General features: G+C 40.2%; 1 protein-coding gene across 1 annotated transcript in view; it reads left to right on the top strand.

Moving 5' to 3' along the window:
- The first annotated feature begins 17,354 nt into the window (after window positions 1–17,354).
- NEPRO (nucleolus and neural progenitor protein) overlaps window positions 17,355–26,340 on the top strand; it is a 13,355-nt gene continuing 4,369 nt past the window's right edge. Inside the window, exons 1-7 of the mRNA XM_066241005.1 lie at window positions 17,355–17,503; window positions 20,607–20,761; window positions 21,655–21,734; window positions 22,085–22,216; window positions 22,717–22,794; window positions 24,783–25,144; window positions 25,433–25,494. Of these exons, the coding sequence (XP_066097102.1) occupies window positions 17,401–17,503; window positions 20,607–20,761; window positions 21,655–21,734; window positions 22,085–22,216; window positions 22,717–22,794; window positions 24,783–25,144; window positions 25,433–25,494 (972 nt within the window). The 5' untranslated portion in view covers window positions 17,355–17,400. The remainder of the gene's footprint in view (window positions 17,504–20,606; window positions 20,762–21,654; window positions 21,735–22,084; window positions 22,217–22,716; window positions 22,795–24,782; window positions 25,145–25,432; window positions 25,495–26,340) is intronic.

Below are 26,340 nucleotides of genomic sequence, written 5' to 3'. Positions count from 1 at the left end.
TTTGGAAAATAAAAATTTTTTTTAAAGCCCTAAAAGTGCCATAAATCTCAGGAAGCATTGTCATGTAGAAACACGAATTTTTATTTAAAACCTAGGACAGAAAACCCTTTGCCGGTTAGTTCAGTAGGTTAGAGAGTCCTTCTGAAACTCCCAGGTTGTGGGTTTGATCCCCAATCGGGGCAGATACAGGAAGCAACCAATGAATGCACAACTAAGTGGAACAACAAATGAATACTTCTCTCTCTCTCTCCTTTCCTCTCTCTCCTTAAAGTCAATCAATAAATAGTAATAAAATAGAATAAAATAAAATCTAACAACATTTTTTAGAATCAAAGAGATTTTTTGGAGATTATGTATGAATAATTAACATATTAGGCATAGAAGTAAGATTGCTCTCAACTGTGTTCCATTGACTTCTAGAGCTATTATGTTTTTTGAATTAAGAAATTCTCTTTAAAAAATTTTCAATTTGTTAATGAGAGGGAAGAGGGAGACATCGATTTGTTGTTCCACTCAGTTGTGCATTCATTGGTTGCCTCCTGTATGTGCCCTGACTGGGAATTGAACCCACAACCTTGGCATGTCGGACCAACACTCTAACCAACTCCGCTACCTGGCCAGGGCTATTAGAAGACTTTTCTAATTCATAAATAAATTCATTCAGTATTTATTTGAGAAGTATTTACTGAGCATCTGTCAGCCAGCAGGAAGAAATATATACATTCTTGCAAGAAGGGGCTTACAGAGCTGAGCACAAGTATATATCAATATTTCAACAAGGCAGGCTGTGGTCATCATCACTAAAGAGGTAGAGATAAAGTGAGATGGGAGTTCAGAGATGAAAGAGATAGTTTGAGCTTTTGGGGTAGGTGAAATGAGAAGCATGTGAAATAAGGATGCATATGATTTGGACATAAAAATTATTCTACATGGCAGAAATTTGGAAATTTCTGCTAACGGAATAATTTTTCTTAGGGAAATAAGTTATAGACAGATAGTGTCATAGAAAAGACTTTTGTCCATTATGGTGACCTGTGAAATGTGGGAATAACAGTTCAGATACTGTCAAGTCTTGACTGATCTCTGTTTTTTATAATATTATGGAAAGATTTCTGCTCTTTTCCTCAAAATAGTCTTCTCTTTCCTGACCCAAAGTAGTAAACAAGAGGAATAACCATTTGTTTTCTTCTCTCTGTCCCTATCTTTTTCTTCAGTCCAATGCTATTCATTTGATGAATACTTACTGTGCTCTAATTATATGCCAGATACTCTGCTAGATATTGGAAGTCAACAATTAACAAACACACATGATCCTTTTTCTGAAAAAACTTTTACTGCATGGAGACAGCCAATTAAGAAATAGAATAAACACTCTTAATGTGTAATAAGAAAAACAACACAGAGGAGTTATTGACCTCTGGTATAAGGTAGCCTGGATTCAAATCTGGGCTCCATGGAACACTTGCCACGTAACTCTTTTCACTTCAATTTTTGATAGAAATATATTCCCAGCTCACCTAGTGCCCAAGCAGGTGTCCCTGGTGTGGCACGGCTGTCCTCTAGGCAATGATTCCACCTTGTGGCTTCCTTATCCCCAAGGATTTCACCCTAGCTGCTGAAGGGGAAAGAGAGAGCGTGGAAGAGGCACCACTGCTTCTTTAAAGCACTGGTCTGGAAACGGCATCCACTGGCCAGAACTCAGCCATACATAGGGGTCACCCTTAATTCAAGAGAGGCTGGGAAGAGGAGCCATTCCCATGACTACATCCAGAAACTGAAAACTCACAAGTCTCTATCTCAGCTCCGATTTTTCTTTCTGATCTTTAGACTTAAAGTAGTTTGACTGTGGAATTAATCTCCCTCTCCTTGCCGAAGAGAAAAGAGAGGACAGTGGAGAAACCCTAAAGTGGAGGGAGAATTTCATTCTAAGATGGAAAAGACCTATTTATGTTTAAATGCTGATAGAAAAGGGCCAATAGAGAAGGGTCTATTGTTGATGTCTGAGAGTTGTTCGTTTATTGTCTGAAGTGTGTGAGAAAGCAGAAGGCTTGGGGACACAGAACACAGATGGAGGGTTTGCCTTAGGTGAGGGATGTATCACCTTATCCACTGGAACTGGAGGAATGAAAGGATGGCTGGGGGACAGGAAGTTTGTAGGTTTGGTGTTAGGAAGTTGAGAGAGTTCTTGTCTGGGGACTTCTTTTTTTTCTGTAATCACAGCAAATTCAGAGAGTAGAATTAATATAGGGACGTGTATTTTTCAGGCAAATGTAATGGAAGTACAATGAGGTGAGGAAACTGAACATTGGCAAGTGATGGTCTGGGAGACCTAAGCTATCCAGAAATAGGGGTGGAGGTGGAGTGCTACTGATCGGGGAAGGAAGCGGTGAGGCACTGGTGAGGCAGTGGATTTAAGATTAGATTTATAAGGAGTAATTTAAGTAAGTCAAAGAAATAGGAAGCTATTTGTCAGAAAAGTAAATGCCTGAATTTATGATTTCAGAGATGGAAAAATTTTGGATGACAACAAAATTTGTGCTATGACTCAAGAGTGTACAACTGAAGTGAAGCGGGTAAGAAGATCACTGGCAATGACAATGATGTAACTATAATGGTGGGGGACTCTGGATGGAGAGGAACGAAAGTATTCAAGATCACTACTTTAATGAAGGGAAAAGTGACTGGAGAAAACATCTCCTCCCCATTCCAGAAGTCCCGACCATTTTCCTCATTATCCTAAGACAACATCCCACCACTATGTCCTCCTCAGAATCCTGGATCTGATGTGATTGTGCCAGATGGGAACCCCTGGTCCCAGGCCTAGAACTCAGCTTTCCCCTCAACCTCCTCTCCCCCAGCCTGTCAGGAGCTTACTGCTGAGAGTCCCAGCTCCCACTTTCCACGTGGTGGGAAACTGGCTCTGGGGATATGGCCGGACATAAGCTTCTACCCTGGCTGCCTGGGCTTGTTCGGGGCAAGGGTGACACAAGCTGAGGAAGATGTACTTCTGCTCTCTTAATCTTGATGTGGCAAGAACTTTTCTGTAATAATCCCAGGGTCCACAGCTGGCCTCTACAGAACCAATGGCAGGGATGTCATGAATGGCTGGAGCAAAGTGGGTTTGGTGGCCTGGTTCTGGATTCTAATCCTCATCTTCTACAATAATTTTATGGGAGAATGCATTCAGCTTCAAGCAGTAGACTTAGAAATGGCTTTTTAAAGTTAGGGGTTGTCTGTATTAAAATTGTGTGCTGGTCTCTAAATACTTCAGGAGATAGTGTAGCAAAAGTAATAATCAATGGGCATCATTCTCTACATTTTTATGAGCTTCTAGAAGTTGAGATAGAAGGTTGATTGCCAGCAATGATCCTTGCTAAAAGAGTAATTTGTGTTTATAATTTAGATTTTCTTTTTGAATTTTTCCAAAGCCAGAAACAGGGAGGCAGTCAGACAGACCCTCGCATGCGCCTCCACCCGGCATGCCCACCGGGGGCAATGCTCTGCCCATTTGGGGCATCGCTCTGTTGCTACCAAAGCCAGTCTAGCGCCTGAGGCAGAGGCCGTGGAGCCATCCCCAGCGCCCGGGCCATCTTTGCTCCAATGGAGCCTTGGCTGCCTGAGGGGAAGAGAGAAACAGAGAGGAAGGAGGGGGGGAGGGGTGGAGAAGCAGATGGGCGCTTCTCCTGTGTGCCCTGGCCGGGAATCAAACCCAGGACTTCCGCACGCCAGGCCGACACTCTACCACTGGGCCATCCAGCCAGGGCCTATAATTTAGATATTTTAACATTTAAAAATATCACCTGATGGCAAGCGGGGCAGGGGTGGAAAAGGTAAAGGGTTTGAGCAGTACAGATTGGTAGTTACAAAATAGTTTGGGGATGTAAAGTACAGCATAGGAAACAGTAATATTTTCATAACTATGTATGGTGCCAGCTGGGCACTGGAAATACTAAGGGGAACTATTCGTGAAGTATGATTGTCTAACCACGGTTCTGTATACCCGAAACTAATACAAAATAATATTAAATGTAAGCTGTAATTGAAAAAAAAACACATTAATATATCATTTATCATGTTACAGAAGTAATTTGTGTTCATTGAACACAATTCTGAAAGTGAAAATAGAAAATAAAACTTCTCCACTCTCACCAACCAGAAATAATTATTATTATATCTTAGCATCATTTTCACTCCAGGTAGACATCTCTCTTTGCCCTTTCCCCAACTTGGAGTCATACTGTGTGTAATGTTTTGTAATCTCTTTTATTCATTTACTATAATGTGAACTTTCCCCTGTGTGGTTAAATATCTTTAAAATATGATGGAGGCAGAATCTTCTAGCTGTTCCCTTTTCTAGGCCTCCCTTGCAGTTGAGTGTAGTCAATGGAATATGATTGAATGTGACATTCTTGAGTCACTGCTTTTAAGAGGCAGGTGTGTTTCCTTTATGTTACCTGTTTTCATTTCTTCTAGCAAGATGCAGATAATGACAAGGCCCTAGGGAAATTCAAAGTCACAGAATGGAAGGACCCTAAAATTTTCAATAATCATGTATTGAAGATAATGCAGGTGAGAATCAACATTTATGGTATTTGAACCATTATGTATTTTTGGGTCTGCTTGCTATAACAGTTTCCCGTTTTTCATCATATGGATATACCATAATTTTTTAAAGAAATGTTTATTAAATGACAATAGGTTGTTGAAAATGGCTCCCAATGAATGAATCATGTCTTCCTGTATCCATGCTTCTTTGCAATATGTCTTCACAGGTTTTTCCAACAGGGTTAGAGCGGTGTTTCCCAACGTGGGGCCCACGCCCCACAGGGGGCAATTTGAAAATGGACTCGACACGACTTTAACTCTTTCGCCCCGGGCCATTTAAATGCAGTGCTAGATATCAGTGCCAAATTTAACAAAAAATGCAATTCTTAAATAATTGTGGTAAATAATTATTCAGTATAATTTCATTTGACGAGACCAAAATATCAACTGGGTGATTGGCGTCGTCAAGTAAACTTCGTCCCGGGTTCACCGTGGAGCGTGCCGTCTGCCACAGGGAAGCCCGGACATTTTAAAAACTCGCTAAACAACGCAGTTATTCTCACCTAATTGGCCCATCGCAACTTCTGTAGTGTTTCACATCATTCAGTTGGTGTTAATTTGAAATAAGTGTCAGTCAAAACTGTTGTAAAAGCTCATTGATTTAATAAATATACATATATATATATTGTATAGATATAATTGGTAAGTATTTGATTTTATTTTTATCAATATTAAACTCTTTATTAAGTACTTCTTGCATCAGGGCTAGAAAGCACTAATATTTTATAAATATTATTGGGGCTATAATAGTGCATGCACAACAATTTTAATTTTAGAAGCATAACTTTCCAGAAAATTTTGTCAAGTGGAAAAAATATAGATACTTTTTGATTTGCAGTGGTAGTGTAGTAAATGTGTTATATACATTTAAATAAATATGAATTTTTAGTATATGTTTACTCTATGTCACATTGAATATATTTTAACACATATTTTAATATTAGTTTTTAATTGATCTTATTTTTATTTCTTATAGCCCATAGTAAAATGAGTGGTGCAAGCAAGAAAAAAACTCATCAATATTCGGAGGAATCTTTAAAATTTGGGTTCATACCCACTGTTCACGATGAGCGGATTCCTTTTTGTCTTTTAAGCCAGCAATGCTTGACCAACGAATAAATGAAACGAGGTCGTCTTGAGGCACATTTGAAGGCAAAACATAGTGCTCATATTAATGCAGATTTGAGTTACTTTAAAACTTTAAAGAAAAATTTTGAAAAAAGAACAACATTAAAGTCTCTATTTACTGCTCATACTTCAACTAATAATCGTGTTCTTGAGGCTAGTTATCAAATTTCTTTATTCATCGCTAAAACTGGAGAAAATCACACTATAGGAGAGAATTTAATAAAACCGTCAATATCAGCATTTCTTAAAACGGTTCTTGAAAAAGATGACAAAGATGTAAAAGCTATGCCACTCAGTGACAATACTGTTAGCAGAAGAATAGATGAAATGAGTGAGGATATTGAAAAACAACTTATTGAAAAGCTGAAAACAAGAAAATTCTCCTTGCAAATGGATGAATCAACTTTGAGAGACAGTGAGGCAGTATTGATAACTTACGTAAGATATATTGATAAAGGACATTTTGCTGAAGAAATGTTGTTCTGTAAAAGATTAGAAAGCACCACTACCTCCAAAGATATATATAATAAGCTAAAAACTACTTAGATGTCAATGATATACCAATGAAAAATATAACATCTTGTGCTGCAGATGGTGCTCCCAACATGATGGGCAAGAAAAATGGCTGCTTAAAATTGATGAAAGATGCGAATCCAGAAATGATTCTTGTGCATTGTGTTATTCATAGGGAAAACTTGGTAGCTAAAAACATCTCGCCTGTTCTGAATGAAATATTACATACAGTAATAAAGTGTGTTAATGCTATTAAAGCTAGTGCCAAATGTGAGCGTCTTTTCAAGTTATTTTGTGAAGAACAAAATGAAGACCATTTTTTTCTTAATAAATAAATTTTTATTTTAATGGGGTGACATCAACAAATCAGGGTACATACATTCAAAGAAAACATTTCCAGGTTATCTTGTCATTCAGTTCTGTTGCATACCCATCACCCGAAGAGAGATTGTCCTCCGCCAACCTCCATCCAGTTCTCTCTGTACCCCTCCCCCTCCCCCTCTCCCGCCTTCCCTCCCCCCACCCCTCGTAACCACCACATTCCTGTCCATGCCTCTTAGTCCCGCTTTTATGTCCCACCAATGCATGGAATCCTGCAGTTCTTGTTTTTTTCTGATTCGCTTATTTCACCCCGCACAATGCTACCAAGACTCCACCATTCCACTATAAGTGATCCGATGTCATCATTTCTCCTAGCTGAATAGTATATACCATGGTGTATATGTGCCCCACCTTGTTCATCCAGTCCTCTATTTTTTTTTTACAGTGATTAAAAGCCTTTAAGCAAACTCTTGGCCAATACAGCAAGAATCCATAAAAGAGTAGTGTCCTTAACATGTTCACCGAGTCCAAGTTGGCCCATCACCATGCCAAATCCCTGAAAAATGCAACCCAACCACAGTTCATCTGTTAGGAGCTGTCACAGGGAGCAGGAGTCCAGGAAAGTTCCCCACAGGAAAAGTCCGCATGGCACTGGAATTGTTGTCACCATTCTATACTTTGCAGCTCATGTCCAAGTCCCAATGACCGCTGCTTCTAGCTGGTAATGATTCAGGTAGACTGGAAAAAGCCATTTGCAGCATGCGTGGATATGGAGCTTCTCTTCTCCTCTGCCTGGAGAGTTGAGACCAGGGTGCTTTTCCCTGGAGCTCTGTGACTGTGGCATGGTAAAGAGAACCTTGGGATACACTAAGCTGGGTGGCAAAGGTAAATTCATAATACAAGTTGGCAAAAGGAGGAAAGAGAGCTCTAAATTAGGAGTAGGTCCCAGCCTGAAATATGAGTGGGGCATTGAGGTAGGAGGGATAAAGGAAACACTATATATTAGGCAAAGCAGCAGAAAATAGGACTATCAACACCCACAACAGAGATCTTTGAGGGAAGAATAAAAAAACCTGACTATTCAGGCAAAACATAGTTAAGTGGCCCTTGTGCAAATGAGATCAGTTTACCTGCTTCTTGGAAGAAATACCCTAGGCTCGTCCACAGTGTCGTAGATGGGGCCGACGGCCCTGGGCACCTTCAGCCTTCAGTGGCAAACCCCAGCTTTCTGGGCAAGGTTAGGTCATAGGTGGCTGGAGCAGGGCTGGAAGAGACTGAACCCTCCCTTAAAGGAGCGAGGGAGAAGCCCACCTTCCAGTGTCCCTGTTTCCTCACAGCAGAGGCGTGTAAGCCTGGCAGGCTTTAGCTCAATGACCTTCCTTTCCACTATTGAAGCAGGACCCAGATGGCATCCTATGAGACCCCTTTGGGGCATTGGAGCCTTTAAGGGTGTATCCTAAAAGCTGGTAGTTCCCCTGATCTCTGTTGGGCTTTTTCTGCCTCTAGGTATCTTAAAAGCCATTCTCAGAAGATCTCGCTGAGGGGTTTGAGGATCCCCATCCGCCTATATAAATCTTTTCCATATATCTGGAGCTATTTGGAAAAAGACAAAACAGTGTTATTAGCTGGATCTAATAAAGAAGGTAGTAGTTTGCAGGCGAAAAAGATTTGGTGTCTCCTGTTCATCAGCATTCAAAAGAAATGTAATTTTTTTTTTTAAGTAAAAAGCATAATATGGTAGACTCGTTGGAGTCATTGGCCTGGTGTGCAGGATTCCCCGGTTCGATTCCTGACCAGAGCATACATGAAGACCATTTACTTCATAGTAAAGACTTTTACTTCATACTGAAGTAAGATGGCTATCTAAAGGAAACTGTTTGAAAAGATTTATGGAACTGTTTGATACTCTTAGTGATTTTTTAAGCGACAAACCTGAAATGAAGTATCTGTTAACAATAGATGGTAAAGCATTTGTGAGTTATTTAGCCGATATCTTTGAAAAACTAAATATATTAAATAAGCAACTTCAAGGAACAAATAAAACTCTTGTCGATGCAAAAGCAAAAATATTTGGTTTCATTACCAATATTGAGTTATGTCAGAAACATATTAACAACAAAAACTTTAAACAGTTTCATTGGCTCCAAAAATGTGAAGTAACTGATACCGCTTTACTTGTTATTGTCAATCATTTGAATATTCTATCAGCTGATTTAAAAGAAAGATTTTCTGATTTAAAACAAATTGATTTCCCAACATGGATGATGCAGCCAATGTTAGTGGATTTGTCTGATATATCAAATATGCAGTATCAAGAAGAACTCGCAGAATTGCAAAATGATGAGTCAGTTAAAGCTTTATTTAATATCAAAGGAGCGATGGCATGGCTTTGTGAGGAAACAGAAATCAAATACCCAAATTCAACCAAATGTGCAAGAAAACTATTGCTACTGTTTCCATCTTCATTTTTATTTTATTTTATTTATTTATTTTTTCCTGAAGCTGGAAACAGGGAGAGACAGTCAGACAGACTCCCGCATGTGACCGACCAGGATCCACCCGGCACGCCCACCAGGGGCGACGCTCTGCCCACCAGGGGGCGATGCTCTGCCCCTCCAGGGCGTCGCTCTGCCGTGACCAGAGCCACTCTAGCGCCTGGGGCAGAGGCCAAGGAGCCATCCCCAGCACCCGGGCCGTCTTTGCTCCAATGGAGCCTTGGCTGCGGGAGGGGAAGAGAGAGACAGAGAGGAAGGAGGAGGGCTGGAGAAGCAAATGGGTGCTTCTCCTGTGTGCCCTGGCCGGGAAGGTCCCCCGCACGCCAGGCCGACGCTCTACTGCTGAGCCAACCGGCCAGGGCCTTCATTTTTAGCTGAATGTGGATTTAGTGCTGTAAATGATTTACTGGTAAAAAAAAAGAAATCGGCTGGATATAACACCACGTGGAGACTTGAGACTAAAGCTAACCAAATTGGAACCTAATATAAAATCTCTGTGCAGCAAGCATCAAACGCAAGGATCACACTAAATTAAAATAATAAATTAATATAGAAAAATCTGTATTAAAATTATTTGGAATTTAAATTTCTGTTTTTCGTTATATGTTTTGAAATTTTACTTACTGTGTTTTGTTAACAATTTCATAGTGATTTCTTCCTAGAACCTATCATTTATGCTTATTAAGTGAACAAATCAATTTTTTAATGTTAAAAATTATGTATGTTACATAGGGGGGGACATAAAAATTTTAGAAAGGTTAAGGTGGGGCATGGCACAAAAAAGGTTGGGAAACACTGGTCTAGAGTCTCTTTCCTCATTCCTTAAATCTGGGCTACCCTTATGATTTGTTAAGGCAAACAGAGTGTGACAGAAGTGTCATTCTGGGACTACTGAGCCCAGACTCAAAGAGACCTTGTAGCATCTGTTTTTTGCTCAGGGTAGATCCCAGCTGTAAAGAAGTTCAGGTTACCCTATTGATGATAATGTCTATATGGGAAGATAGGTCTTAGAGGAAGAAATTCCATGTGGAGAGAGAAGCCATAGAAAGGAGAACTAAAGCTCCAGACATATGTGTGAACCCAACTAATGCCATGAAGAGGGAGAGACCCAGCCATTCCAGCTCACCTGCAGCCATTTAAGTCATCTCAGACGGAGTGCCAGACTTGTGAGTGAGGCCAGCATGGGTCCTCTAGATCCAGTCAAGCCTCATTATTTCAACTCATTAAGTTGTTGATGGTTAACTAGCAACAGATAACTGATACATGGATATGTATATGTTCCCCAAATTTTGTTATAATAAATGACAGTGATGGGCATATCTATTAAAGGAGTCTATGTTGTTTAAGTCTATAAATTGAACAGAGTCATGTCTATCCATTTTGGTGATCAAATTAGGTTTCTGGCCCTTGCTATATAGATGAAGTAATATTTTAATAGTCTGCTATCTACTCACGTCCTACAGACACTGTGACCAATTAGCCACTACAAAAGATCCATGCTAATCAAAACAATTGATTAACAAATTTGTCCCTATTGCCCATTATAGTAAATTCACCAATCTTGTCTCTCATAGTTAATTATAGTTAATTGTTATCACTTGGCCTTTGTCATTCTGGAATCCTACCAAATCCAGTGAAATCAGTGAGCCAATTTCAATAGTTGGTATCTTCTACCATCACCTTAGCCTACAGAAGACAGCCATCACAGAACTTTTGTGAGGATACAGGTGACTGCTCGTAAATGTATTTCTCAGTGCCTCAGTGGAAGGAGTGACCTCTCAGAGAACACAGTTGGGATTGGGTGGGTGGATGGGTGTGCAGATTGAAGATTATATATTCACTCCATCCTTCTAATCTCCCTGAGCGTTTAAATTCCTCCTTCTACATTATGGCAGGGAATGCTAGCATCTTACCTTCATTGAATATAGACTATATCTGAATCAATCAACAAGGAAAACTGTTAGACAAACTTCTAATTACAAGAATCTCTAGTAACTCATATGATGACCCATATAGATAAATTTGGTCTAATACAGTTTTTCTCTATTCTGTCTTCTTTAGTCAAATAACCTTAAGATCCACAATGACATCACTATGACAGTTTCTGTCAATAAAAATTAACATTTTAAAGTACAAACTATCTTCATGTCAGACTGTGTACTTGTCCTCCTGGATCAAACTGAGATCTGACTTGAGTTATAGCTCTAGAGGTGGGAAGAAGTGGTTGGGATGGGTTTTGTAGTTAATATAGCATCTTCACACAAGTCTTCTTAGACACCAAAAGGCAGGCTGCTCCAAGATTTTCAACTATTCCCAAGCCAAACGAGATAATTCCAAGTCCAAGTCTCTGATTCCTGCTTACCAATCAATGCCTTAACTTTCACATACAAGACTTGCAGTTTATGGATTCAATTTAGGTTGTAATTCAGCAACCAACAGAATTAAATGTTGGGGCAAGGTCAGCTCTGCAGCTATAAGAAATACGTAGTTTTTTTAGGGCCACCATAGAAGCTCTCTGATTCTCTCACTTAAGCTAAGAGTTAAATATCTGAGCCTATCTCTTCTGGTAGGCTCTCCAGTGCACTCGGAAGCATCATTGCTATTTCTGGTAGCACAGTGGTCATCTGGTCTCTTCAGGGCGCCAGGAAGCATTTCATCACAGTCAAACTCAGGTGATTAAGCCTGATTTTACAGCATAGCATGAATTCTCATAATCCATTACCCCTGGAAAGGAGAGAACCACTGTGTTCAAAGCTAAGGACATGGCCAAGTCAACCTCAGCATCCCATTTTGAGGGGCTGTTTCCTAGGACTACTTCTGGCTCGACGTATTATTGTTAGTCAAAGTCCATTAGTAAAACAGAATCATACTAAGTATCTCACCAGAGAAAAGTTAATGTAAGGAATTGGTTAAATAGGTGTTTAAGAATTGAATGGCACACATGCAATGCTGAGGTAGTAAAGAGATAACTGCTGAAAACAGTTACATACAACTCTGGGCCTGGGAAACAAGGGGCAGAGTTTGAGGTTATCAGAATTCAGACTTTTGGAGGAAAGGATCTGCAGAATTGAGACCAAGATATTTGAGGGCTAGTGCCTCTGAAGGGTCAGCTAGTTCTGCAAGTGTGCCAAAGTGTTAGGGAGTAGAACCAACTGCCATGACCTGAGAGGATGAGCTGCTGCCCAGCAACACTGTCCTAATAAGGGAGTAAATGAGAAGGAACAAGTCCCTTCTCTCCTCCTCTGCCTTCCAACCTCTCTCTAGTGGTCCATATTGGTATAACTACAGCTCGCAAAGACGATGTCGCTTTGCAGAGCTCCAGCCACAGAGCAAAGTGTGTGTGTGTGTGTGTGTGTGTGTGTGTGTGTGTGTAATGGTGGGGTTGAAGCTCAGAGGCCATAGCTGGATGGGTAGAAAGGATTTGTGTGTGAATACATTGGTGTGTGTGCACCCAGACACACACTCCTAAGACTTTGGTATGCACTATTATGCATTAGAAATAATTTTTTTCTCAATACAGTAGCAATACATATTTATTGTCTTTTATTTTATTTTATTTTTTTATGTATTTTTCCAAAGCTGGAAACGGGGAGAGACAGCCAGACAGACTCCCGCATGCGCCCGACCGGGATCCACCCGGCACGCCCACCAGGGGCAACGCTCTGCCCACCAGGGGGCGATGCTCGGCCCCTCCGGGGCGCTGCTCTGCCTCGACCAGAGCCACTTCAGCGCTTGGGGCAGAGGCCAAGGAGCCATCCCCAGCGCCCAGGCCATCTTTGCTCCAATGGAGCCTTGGCTGCGGGAGGGGAAGAGAGAGACAGAGAGGAAGGAGGGGGAGGGGTGGAGAAGCAAATGGGCGCTTCTCCTATGTGCCCTGGCCGGGAATCGAAGCCGGGTCCCCCGCACGCCAGGCCAACGCTCTACCACTGAGCAAACCGGCCAGGGCCTTTATTGTCCTTTAAATAAAAAAGACAAGTTCATAAAAGAAAATAGGTACACCCTACTTCTGGAAAAATAATTATTACTAACACTTTCATTTAGATGCTTCATGTATTTTTTCATGGAATGACATTATCCATAGTTTTCTAAACGGCTTTAAAAATGCTTTACTGTATTGCTAAAAATTGCTCACATCAACACATATTTATATATTTACAACAGTGGGTTCCAAACTGTTTTTAGGAATTGTCTTATGCCACCTCTAGAGCCCTTAATGGGAGGTCCTTATGTTCTACCATATACCCTTACCCACCACAATTCTGCTCTTTATTTATTTGATTTCTACAAAATATTTTGTTGGGAAAAAAATACTACTGCCAAAAATGAGAAAACAACTGATTTAATATGTGAATATAATACCATTTTCATGATGATAACAATAAAGGCTCACTTCTAATCTAAAATATTTTCTAAAGCCTAGTAACATGGGACAACATGTTTTTTACTCTCTATTTGACAGTACCTCAGTATTATTTTAATCTATATTTCTTGGATTGCTGTTGAGATAGACAAGGTTTTATACATTTAGTGGTCATTTGTGTTTGTGGCAGCCTTTCTTTGCAGATCAGAAAATTTTAAAGCGTGGCCCTTAAACCCTACTTTATCTCTAACGTTTTTAGCTCATGCTTCTTCCACATCCTCCAGTTCAAGAAAGCTCTGATCTCAAACACCCACTGCTCACCAGGAACCCCAACTCCCTGCCCTCCACTCTTGGTAATGATCACAAATCCTCCTCCACTGATAACATAGAATATTTCTTTTCTGGGGCTCCGTTATCTATCCATGACCCCACCCCAAACATACAATGTCTAAAGACATCTTTATTTCTTTTTCCTGGCTCAGAGGAAAAAGGCTTTTCAAATTTTAAGTTTACTCCTGTACCTAAGAACCTGACCCAGTCCTTGCTTATCTCCTCGGGGACCTGGCATGCTACTTGGCCAATAGCTGATGTTCAAGTAGTTTGTTGAATAAATAATGGGTCTTGCTCCACTAATTCCCTCCCCTTCATCTCTTTAGTATGTCCTTCTTCTCTCACCCTTTTGGCTCTTTTCCCTTAGCCTATAGATGCGATCAAATAATTTCCTGTCTGTGATGTTCAAAGTGTCAGTTTAGCTAGGCTCTAGTACCCAGCTATTCAATTTCTTTCAATACATCTCTTTAAAATTATATATATATATGTATATATATATTTATATTCTATATAAGATCTATATTTTTATTATTTAAATATATATATAATTTTATATGTATCTTCTACTAGTTCCTTTTGACTGGCGGAACCCTGATACACTATCCTGCTTGATCCTGCATCTCATTATTATCATATAAACTGTCTTCCCATCACACCTAAGCTTTTAAAGCATCCTATATTAACCATCTCTACTTCCTCTCTTTGCAGTCACCCTCTAAGCTATAGTGCCATTTATTCATCTGGTGAATCAGGCAGATTCTTGTGGACATCCCATGGGCAATCTCAAACTCAGTATATCAAAAGTTATTTTATTATTCCTGCTTACTTCTGTTTGTTTGAATGCTATCTCTCAAACTTAAGGTAAAACTCTAAAAGTCATACTAGAAAACAAAATATCTAAATACAAGACATCTAAGTAATCATATTGTCCATCTTCAGTGCCAATGTTTGCATTCAGGCCCTCATGATGCCCTACCTAAGTTTTTGTAATAGACTACCTTACCTCCAACCTCATCTTCTTTAAATCTGTTCTCCAGCATGCTCTTCCTTTGATGCAAAGTGACTGAAATTGCCCTGCCGAAGACACAGTGACTCCTTTATAGCCTATAGCAAGGGCTCCCCAATATCAACCATCATCACAAGGAGCTTTTAAAAACCACAGATTAGAACCTTACTCGGACCTAATAAATACAGATTTCCAAAGTGGGGCTTGTAAAACTATTTTTAAAAGCTATCCAGATAATTCTGATCTGCCTGGGTTTGGAAATCACCAGTCTTCAGGGAAAAATCCAAATTCTTCCCCATGACCTGATATCTCTATTCCCAGCTTCATCCTCAGTATACATCATGCTCCAGCAATACTGATCCAGCACTAGTGAGTCTTCCAACCATGTTGGTTAACACCTGACTGCCAGGAAGGTCCTTCTTCCCATCTGCCTGGGAACATCCTATTCATCCTACAAAAACTCTATTCAAGCATCATCTAGTATCTTATTCTCATGAAACTGTACACATTAAATATGTGCGGTTCTTTGTGTATCAGTTTTACCTCAATCAAGCTGTTAAAATTTATATAGGTCCTACTACATGCCAGGCTCTGAGCAAAGCACTGAGATATAAAGATCAGTAAGGTATACTGAGAGTACTGCCTTCAGCAAACTCACATGCCATTGGAGATGGAGACATACAAATATACAAATCAATACAATGAAGTGAGGTAAATTTTTGTGAGAGTTTGCAGTAAGTTGAATAATGTCCCCCTCCAATAATGTCCACATCCTAATACCCACAGTCTGTGAATATATTACTTTATATTGCAAAAACAGATTTTGTAGATATGATTAAGTTAAATTTTTTGAGATGGGGAGGTTATCCCATTATTTTGATGGGGTCAATGTAACCACTAGGGTCGTGTTTTTTTTTTTTTCTGAAGCTGGAAACGGGGAGAGACAGTCAGACAGACTCCCGCATGCGCCCGACCAGGATCCACCCGGCACGCCCACCAGGGGCGACGCTCTGCCCCTCCGGGCATCACTCTGCCGCGACCAGAGCCACTCCAGCGCCTGGGGCAGAGGCCAAGGAGCCATCCCCAGCGCCTGGGCCATCTTTGCTCCCACTAGGGTCGTTTTAAGAGGTAGGCAGGCAGGAGGGTGAGAGAGAGGATGGAGGGAGACTGAAGATGCTATGCTACTGATTTTGAAAATGGAGGATGGAGACATAAGCCAAGAAATGCAGGTGGCCGTTAGAAGCTGGAAAAAGCAAGGAAGTGAATTCTACACTAAAGTTTCCAGAGGGAAACAGCCCTGCTGACTTTAGTCCAGTGAGATTGATTTTTTTACTTCTGACCTTCAGAAATGTAATATAATGACTGTATTATTATTTCAAATGACACATTTGTTGTAATTTGTTATAGCAGCAACAGAAAGCAAATAAAGAGGCCAACACAAGGCATGGCAGTAGTAGGTAAAGTGGTCTCTATATCAAGTTACAGAGTGAGGAAGGAATGTTCAGGAAGAATTACCTAGAAGTGATGACCCCACAGCTGAGGAGGGGAGATTGTGTTTCAGGAGGATGGTCCAGTAGAGAACTTAGTGAGTGCAAGGCACACACAGAAAGCATGGGAAGTGTTTTAACAAGGCAATGTTACTTATAATAAACAAAGTGTCAACAGTATTAATTCTGGTACGTGTTTGTATGCCACTCACTGTTCTAACACATTTACTGCTCCGTGAGGCAGACACTATTACTGTCTTCCTTTTACTGTAAGGTTTGGCGGAGGTAAGTAACTTTCCTGAGATCACAGAGCCAGTAAATGGGAAGAGCTCCAATTAGAACCTTGGCCATGTGTCTCCAAAACCCACTAACTGCCTCTCTAATACATTACCATAGGAGCCTTAACTACTTCAATAACGTGGCATTAGTGTGGTTGAAGATAAATGAACAAATAGAAAGACCCAATGAGGCCAGGATCAGCACAGCTTGGAACATCTAGTCTTAGATACTAAGGTTGTAATTGACAGAAAGTCAGCCCACTTCCAAGTTTCTTTGATGTGATTGCGGTTTTGCAATTGCTCAAGACAGAGGAGCCTGGACTATCTCAAGTAAATCACTCCTGTAATTACCAAGTCCACACTTTGCATAATCCTCTTTATTTCGTTTCTTCCTTCTCCCCTAATGTCTGAGGTAGAGTTAGGGGTGCATGCAGCAACTCAAATTGGGGCCCCAGTTTCCACGTCTATAACGCCTTGAAATACTGTAGCTCCAAACTTGGTCTTGCCTTAACATCTCCTGTGGTAAGCATACAGAAAACGCAGAATCCTCGCCCCAACTCCGAGATTTAGATTAGTAGCGGGGTGAGGCTTTTTACCTCAAAACTCTCCCGTGATGTTGATACACGTCCATGGGTGCCCTCTTGAGTCCGCACCAGTTCAGGGTTTGGTCCAAGATTCCGGAAAAATTTTCCTGCGCCCCGCCCCTCGCCTCGCGCCCCGCCCCGCCTCCCGCCCCTCGCCCCCCCACTCACCTCCCGCCCCGCCCTTCGCCCCGCCCCGCCCCGCGCTTCCCGCTCCCATGCTTGTTCTCATCTCCCCTCCTTCCGGGGTTCCACTGGTCCCGCCCCGCTCTGCCTCTGCCAGCCCCACTCGCAAGATGGCTGCGCTGCTGCAGTTCCCGGAGCCGTGGAACCGCGTGAGAATCCCCAAGGCGGGGAGCCGTAGCTCAGTGACAGTCCAGGATCCCTGCGCGACCCTGGGTGAGTGAGGCGCCCGGCCGGCTGGCGTTTTCGGAGGCGGGGTCCGCCGGGCGGCGCACGTGCGCGGGGGGCGGGGCCTCCTGAGCCGGGGTGCGAGGAAGGGGCGCGGAACGGGCCGCCGGGAGCCTGGGCTCGGTTTACCCGAGAGTCATGGAGGGTCTGTGAATTCAGATCCTCTCCCTGAGCCCAGTGTTGGAGCGAGCCAGCCCCGGGGCCCAGCCAGGGGCGGATAGGGCGGAGAAAGGCGGGCGCGGCGAGCGTCACAGAAAATGCTGCCTCCGAACCCGTGTTCGCTCAGGCCACCGGGAGCCCTGCTCACCTTCAGTCCCTTTCCTGACTTCTGCCTCCCGACAGCTGGGGGAGTCCTTTAGACCCTCTGGACTTGAAACGCGATCTATTCAGGCCTCTGGTTCCTCATTTGTAAAATGGGGTTAGTCCTCCCTTACCCATCACGGATTGTTGAGAGCATCAATGCTTTTTTATTTTTATTTTTTTGTAATATCCAACAAATTACGATGTATACTTACAGCAGTCAATCCAGAATTTTAAATGTCCTGCTCTATGATTACCCTCTGTGACTCTAGTTCCTCATATACCTAGAAGCTACCTAGTACGTACCTGGCATACATTAGGCACTCAAGCAATGCATGCAAAATGGATGATTGCATAATACTGTTTGGAAGACACAGAAATTTAAAATTTAATCTGTCAAACACCAATATTTATAGTTGAAAACACTTGAAAAAAGGCATTTGGCAGAATATATGATAGCAGGTTTAATCATTTCTTTTAATTTTTCAATTACAATTGACATACAATATTAGTTTCAGGTGTACACATGGTGATTAGACATTTATGTAACTTATGGAATGATCACCCTGTACCTCTAGTTTTACCAATGTATGATGGTATTGTTATTTTTAGGCAGTGGAGGTAGTTGGAGTTTGGCCAGGTGCCTTAAATTTAAATTTTGGCTCTTCTCTTTGCTGGGAATTGTCATTGTCTAAACCGATCTCTTTTCAAACTTTTTCATCTCATGGCACACATAAACTAATTACTAAAATTGTGCAGCATACCAAAAAATATTATTTTTTTGCCTATCTGACAAAAATAATAGGTGAAATTTTGATTGATACACACTGGATGGTTATCATGTTGGCTGTTTTCATTTTTATTATTTGGCAGGGGTCATCAACCTTTTTATACCTACTGCCCACTTTTGTATCTCTGTTAGTAGTAAAATTTTCTAACCACCCACTGGATCCACAGTAATGGTGATTTATAAAGTAGGGAAATAACTTTACTTTATAAAATTTATAAAGCAGAGTTACAGCAAGTTAAAGCATATAATAATTACTTACCAAGTACTTTATGTCGGATTTTCGCTAAGTTTGGCAGAATAAATCTTTATAAAATAACTTACTATAGTTAAATCTATCTTTTTATTTATCCTTTGGTTACTCTGCTACTGTCCACCATGAAAGCTGGAATGCCCACTAGTGGGCGGTAGGGATCAGGTTGACTACCACTGGATGGGAAAAGCGGTCAGTGCCCCTGACTAAATTAAATACAGGTAGTTGGGTATTGCTCATTTTAAAAATTCTTGAGGCACACTGGTTGAAAATCTTTGGTCTAACCGTTCCGCTCCTCATCTCATTTTCAAAGGGGGTTAAAACAGTACCTACCTCTTAAGGCTGTTTTGAGGAATGAAAGAGTTAATGTTACAGGTAAAGCATTTAGAACAGTGCCTAATACTGTAAATACTTAAATGATAGTTATTAATATTAAAAGCATTTAACCCATGTAATCATCACATCCTCCTCCATATCCATCCATCCTTAGCAGCTTAGCAGTTTACAGATTATCTTCCTTCTTCCTCTATTCAGAAATTCCTTAACAGGATTCCTATCGGGGGTGGAAGTTCACTGATATACTCTCTATCCCCAAGGCAAGCCATTCTGGCTTCAAGTAGTTGGGACAAAAGCAAGTTCCACATGTTGTGTAGAAATAATGCCTTTGTGTCACTTCCATGTAGGATTCTAGCGCTATGCTTAGAGCCATACAGAACATACAGCTTTTCCCACTTTGAAGTGGTTACTCCTGCTGAGTGTTCAGTCAGGCATTCATCCAGTAATTTCCAGTTGCCATGCTAGTTGCTCTTCTCTTAATATATTCTTATTTTAAAGTGTTACCCACATACAGTTTCTTTGACTTTTAAGAGCATTAATTTATCCATTCTGTCTTGCTTTTGTGCATAACAAAATTGAGGATTCAGAGAAGTAGATAACATACGCCACACCTTCAAGGTACTTACTTAAGGTTTAAGTGTGCACCAAATGACTGACTACAAAGTATTCCTATGAAAGATTATGAAATCATGATAAAATGTGATGTGAAGATATACATACTTATTTAATAGATATTCTCTTGCTTTCTGGACTTTATATCATCTGTCACCACTTTCCAACTTCTCACATACCTAGAATCATTAGTTACGTCCTTCCAGTTAAGACTGATTCTTGGTTGCTTTAAAACAGCGACTTTCAACCAGTGTGCTGCAAGAATTTTTAAAACATGAAATACTTATTTAGTCAGGGGCACTGACCTCTCTTCCCGTCAAGTAAAAAAAAAAAAAAGACAACAGCCAACACAATAGGCATCTGGTGTGAATGAATCAAAAAAATATGTATTTTTTGTCAGATTGGCAAAAAATATATTCTTTGGTATGCTGCAGAATTTTAGTATTTAGTTTATGTATGCCTCCAGATAAAAAGGTTGAAAATCACTGCTTTAAAACAAATATGGGCCTGACCTGTGGTGGCGCAGTGGATAAAGCATCAACCTGAATTGCCAAGGTTGCCAGTTCAAAACCCTGGGCTTGCCTGGTTAGGGCACATATGGGAATTGATGCTTCCTGCTCCTCTCCCTTTCTTTATCTCTCTCTCCTTCTTTTTCTCTTTGTCTTCCTTCTTTCTCTCAAAAAATGAATAAATAAAATCTAAAAAAAAAAATTAAATATGGAAAGATGCTTCTTTCATTTGTATCTTGATATACACTCAGTGCTGAACTATATATTAAGTCTTATTAAAGTTCTCTGTTTTAGACCTTTGCATTGCAGCTGTAATTAAAGAATGCTGTCTTCTTACACTGTCACTGAAGAATCAAACCTTAGATGCAGAAACGGATGTGTTATGTGCAGTCCTGTACAGTAATCACAACAGACTGGGCCACCACAAGCCCCATTTGGCCCTCAAACAGGTAAGGAGGAAGCCTAGTGTTTAAGACTCAACATGTTAACTTTATGAAGATGGAGATCACACTACTACTTAATATTTTGTTATTTATAGAAACTGAGGAAAGTACTTGTGACTCATAAGAACTTAAACTCTTTCCCAGTCCGGTCTAGGAGGTAATTTTTATGAAAAGTTTTCTTCATTATACACAATCTATAATAAATTACAGTGCCATTTCCTAACTCAAAGATAAGTGATATGATCAAGACAAAGGACCGGATTAAGAGATAATTTCCTGGGCATAATCAAATACCTAAAATCACAAAAAGAACAAAGTTGTAGTTTGTTTATTGTGGAGTATGTAATCTAATTGGTAATATATTACAGTCAACGGGTATATAACAAATTATGTGAAATGGCTTAGTGTAATTTTTGGAGTTTAAGTCAAAATTGGGCCCTTGAATTTAGGGGCTACACCAAAGAGTAGAGCCCCCTACACTGGGCTCTTTATATTCTCATTCATTGATTCACTTTATTAATTCTGCAAGTATTTTTTGTAACTTTCTGTGTGTCAGACATTGTGCATAGTATACAGGGAAGAAAAAAACACAGTCTCTAAACTTACAGGTTCATGCTCTCTGGTTAATTTTCTACTCCCATTACTTATAGTAAAAAAGATGAAGATTTCTTCATCGAAGAAAGATCTGGGATCATGGTCTCTCCCTAAGTGTTCGTGTCTGGGCAGCTTTTTATCTCCTTCTGAGTCTTTAAGTTCAAAACCAAACTCATCTCAGGTTGAACAAATTTCTCCAGGACTCCAAGTTGTAATTATCCAGTTAGAAAAATTTGGTATTTTATTTTTTCTGCTTCTTCCTTTTATTATATACATATGAATTAGAGCTGCTCTTCCCCTTTCAGGTTGAACAATGTTTAAAACGTTTGAAAAACATGAATTTGGAGGGTTCAATTCAAGATCTTTCTGAGTTGTTTTCTTCCAGGTAAGTGGTCCAGTTGCTCTGTGGTGGGAGCTCTGTCATGCTGGGATCTCCCTCTGGGTTTTTTCCGCTTAGTGTTGGAATGTAACTACATTATACCTCAGCTGTACAAATTTTGTTTAATAAGGGGCACCTGGTACTTGTGGTAACCTCCCTTTGTTGGCTTGTAGGAGGGACTGGGGTGACTTGAAATCGGGAAAATTATAAGATAATATTGAAACATCAGTGTCTGTAAACTCTAGTAAGTCATCACTGAGCATAACTATATAAATTGAACTTAAAGCAATTTGAGAAAACTATCTAAGTGCTTTATATTTAATGATGAAAGTAATGTCCCTTTCTGTTTTGTCAAGTGAAAATCAGCCTGTAACTACCAAAGCGTGTGTCATCCCCAGCCAACCAGTGGTGGAACTGGTGTTGATGAAGATTTTGGGAGCCTGCAAGTTACTACTTCGCTTGCTAGACTGTTGCTGCAAGACATTTCTGTATCCTTGAGTCAAATGAAATACCTTCTCAGTTGGAATTGTTTGGATAAATTTAGTAGTATTTCTGTTTGAAAGCTAGGGGGTTCTATAGGAGTTAAAACCTATGGGGATTTAGAAATGTTGCTTCTTGGCCTCCTTTTCTCAGGAATTGCCTGTTAACAACCATTGCTGGAGACTGCCTGTTTCTCACTAGTATTTATTATCCTGAGGACATTTACAGACATTCTTAATCTTAGAAACTAAACCTTAGAAACAAACAAGCAAAGAAAAAAAGGAAAAAAAGTGAAAGTTAAAAAAATACAACTAAACCTTAGAAACAGAATTTAATAGTGAGCAGAGTGAATATTTATTTTTAGGTTTCCAAATGCTGTACATAGAGCAGGTTTTAAGGCTTTAATTCCTCAAGAAAATTCTATTTCCAGTCTAGTTCTTTCATAAATGTAACTTAGAAAATCCAAATTATTTTGGTTTTGTTTTCCGACTTTAACTTAATTCTCTAGCTTGACTGTGAAACACTTAGGTTTGCAAGAATTCATTATTTTAAACCTTGTTATCGTTGGGCTGGTGAGCAGATTATGGTATGTATGTACACACCTTCGACATCCTTCATTCCTTTTTCATCTCTTAACTCAGCTCGGGTTTCTCACTGGTTTTCATATTTGTTTTCCCATGTGTTGCTTATGTTGCAGGAGTTGTTTCATTAGATCTGAGTTTATGTGGGGTGGATTTGGAGGCTAACTGTTGAGGTATGTCAAAAGATTAGGCTTTAAATCTGAAGCCAGGAGATCACCTCAACACCAAACAATTCAAAACTGGATTCCTAGGATCAATATCTGGAATAGTAAAAAATGGCTGCTGTAATCATACAGCAACTACTAGCCCATTTAAAATGAAGGTATTCCTGGGAAGGTTGTATCACTTGACTCTTTTTGCCTCTATGTTTCTAACTGTTAATGGCAATGACCTTCCTTATGTGCTCCAGACTCTTCTTTTCCACCTGGAACACCACGGAACACCACTTTTTTGTTCCTTTTTACTAAACACCTTTACTGCTTAATTAACTAGAGCCATTTCTGTGTCTTGCAAACACGAATTGTAACGAAGAGTCAGCTCCTGCTCTAGGGCTCAAATGCATGGCGACTGGAAAGAAACCCCCCTGGTTTTTAAGGTGTGGGTAAAGAACACTAGTAGTAGCTGCAAACCAGAGACCTCTTGTATATCTCAGTATATATTTTGAAACTTATTTGATGGATAATGGGACTGGGAATCGGCCCACATTTGTAGAGACCTGTGTTGCGCCATTTTAGACAACTGAGATGGTTATCTCTAATCTGAATTAAAACTAAAAACAAACAAAAATTGTCTTTGAAGAGATTAAAAACCTTGTTTGGCCCTGGCCGGTTGGCTCAGGGCCAGAGCGTCAGCCTGGCGTGTAGAAGTCCCGGGTTCGATTCCCAACCAGGAGAGGCGCCCATCTGCTTCTCCACCCCACCCCTCCCCCTCTCCTTCCTCTCTGTCTCTCTCTTCCCCTCCCGCAGCGAGGCTCCATCGGAGCAGAGATGGCCCGGGCACTGGGGATGGCTCCTTGGCCTCTGCCTCAGGCGCTACAGTGGCTCTGGTCGCAACAGAGGGACGCCCCGGAGGGGCAGAGCATCGCCCCCTGGTGGGCATGCCAGGTGGATCCCTGTCGGGCGCATGCGGGAGTCTGTCTGACTGTCTCTCCCCATTTCCAGCTTCAGAAAAATACAACCCCCCCCCCCAAAAAAAAACCTTGTTTGGATGTCTAAACCTGGACATCTTAAATATTTCCAATGTTGTTTTTTATTCTGCTAATTCTTAGAGGTAACAATGTTAAAATTACTAATTATGTTAGTTTACAATGAAAATAACTATTATAACAATAATACGTGCTTATTTTAAGAAATTTTAAAAAGTAGAAAACAAAGAACCTTAAGTCTACCTAAAATCTCACCACCTAGAACAAGGGTTGGGAACCTATGGCTCGTGAGCCAGATGTGGCTCTTTTGATGGCTGCATCTGGCTTGTAGACAAATCTTTAATAAAAAAATAACATTAAAAATATAAGACATTCTCATGTATTACAATCCATTCATTTCCTACTGCTCATGTTCATGGTTGCAGGTGGCTGGAGCCAATCACAGCTGTCCTCCGGAACAACACCAAATTTTTATTGGATAATACGTAATGTACACGGGTCATTGTATGGCTCTCATGGAATTACATTTTACAATATGTGGTGTTCATGACTCTCTCAGCCAAAAAGGTTCCCGACCCCTGACCTAGAGAAAAATTATGACTTCAATGCACATTCTTTGAGACAGCTTTCTGTCTCATACTTCATTTAGTTTTAAGAAACATTTTTATATTTGGGTTTTTCTGTTAAGGCTAGCCTGATCTGGCTATTTGCAAATACGTGCTATAGTGTTTTTTATCTGTAGTGGCAGATTGATAAGCATTTATTTTCAGCTTTGAATTATTGTGGTTATCATATCATCTGCAAATTATAATTACTGGTTAATTCATAAGCTCCTATTTCTTTTTCTAGGGTTCTCTATAAAGGTGTTTTTAAAAGGCTGATTTCTTTATATGAGCCACTGTTTGAATTGCTTCAAGAGATCTCTAGGATTCAACCATTGCCTTACTTCAGAGATTTTACCTTTCCTTCTGATATTGTTGAATTTTTAGGAGAGCCATATTTTGAGGTCTTTAAGAAAAAAATGCCTACAGCTTCTGCAGCCAAAGGAGTAACTAAATTGTTAAATAAACTGTTCTTAACAAAAGAGCAGTCACTGAAGTGCAATGAAGAAACTTCACTTAGAATTTCCAAAAAAGCTAAACAAATGAAGATCAATATACAAAATGATGTGGATCTTGGACAGCCAATAAAGAATAAGAAAACCTTCACAGGTAATGCTTTGATATAGCACATACTAAAAAAAATGTTGAAAATACAATATAATCATAGATTGTGCAGAAAGAAATCCCATACCTTTTAATTTTAACTCACATTGATTATCTTTAGAGAGGTATGGTAATATAAGCTTGAGCATTTAAAGTTGTTTCTATTGTTTCATCATTCTTGCTTCCTTTACCCTTTTTTGTAGTAATTTGGGAAGAAATGTCATCATGCTCTTAAGAATTTGATTTGAAAATAGTATGCCTAAGTTTTTGTATTTGATCTTTCCATCTCCACAGAAAAGTCATCAGAATTGGATGTGAGGGCTTTCTGCAAACAGCTGAAATACAGAGCTATTCAGGTTTGACTTATTTTAATATAGCTTACGATTTCTGCTAATGTATAGAGTAGATGCCACTCACCAAGAACAGAGATAGGATCTTCTGTTTTCAGTCCCTAGGTCTGAGCTTAGTACCATCTCAGTCTCGGTCTGTGCTTCTGAGTGGAGGTACTCCAAAGGATTTGAGTGCAACTATTGATAGTTAATAGAATACCTTAAGAAACATATTGTTAAGAGTTTTGCTCAAATTTTAAAGTGACCTTAGGATCCATTGTAGGTGTGGATTACACTGTAGCTTAAGTTTAAGTTTGCAGACAGATGGAAGTGCTTTGGGTCCTGGCTTTGGTTTGTGCTAGCTGTGTGAGTATGTAAGTTTCTTGACCCGCCCCTGTCTCTGTTTTCTAACAGTATGCACCTCATGGGGTTGCGGTATTCTCAATGCATGTAAAGCGTTAGCATAGTCAGCAGAATGGTAGACACTTAACCAGTGTTGGATGTTATTATCTACTTTCAGCGTCATTATCATCATCCTCATCCTTTGTCATGAGGCTTCTGTTTCTTCCTGTCAGGGTTCAGTCTTGAACATGATTCCTCTTCGTGTCTGTAAATTCTGCTTGTTTTGGACCTAACAATCGATGTCAGTGTCACCCTCTTTCATCTGGTAACTATTTGACTTCTGTTACCCTTTGTCTTCTCAAAATTTTTTTTTTCTGGTTTGCTTCATTGGTTATTTCTTCCATTCTATTTAATAATTCTTAGTCATTTCTAATAAGTCAGTACTTTCCCGAACATTTATAAGGCTTCCAGCCTGCATTTACATTATGTGTAATTCATGAGTTCCAGAGCAAGGGGGAATAATAATAATAA

This window comes from Saccopteryx bilineata, chromosome 8 (assembly GCF_036850765.1).
Source record: "Saccopteryx bilineata isolate mSacBil1 chromosome 8, mSacBil1_pri_phased_curated, whole genome shotgun sequence".
Lineage (NCBI taxonomy): Eukaryota > Metazoa > Chordata > Mammalia > Chiroptera > Emballonuridae > Saccopteryx > Saccopteryx bilineata.
This window is presented reverse-complemented; position numbering and strand designations above follow the sequence as displayed.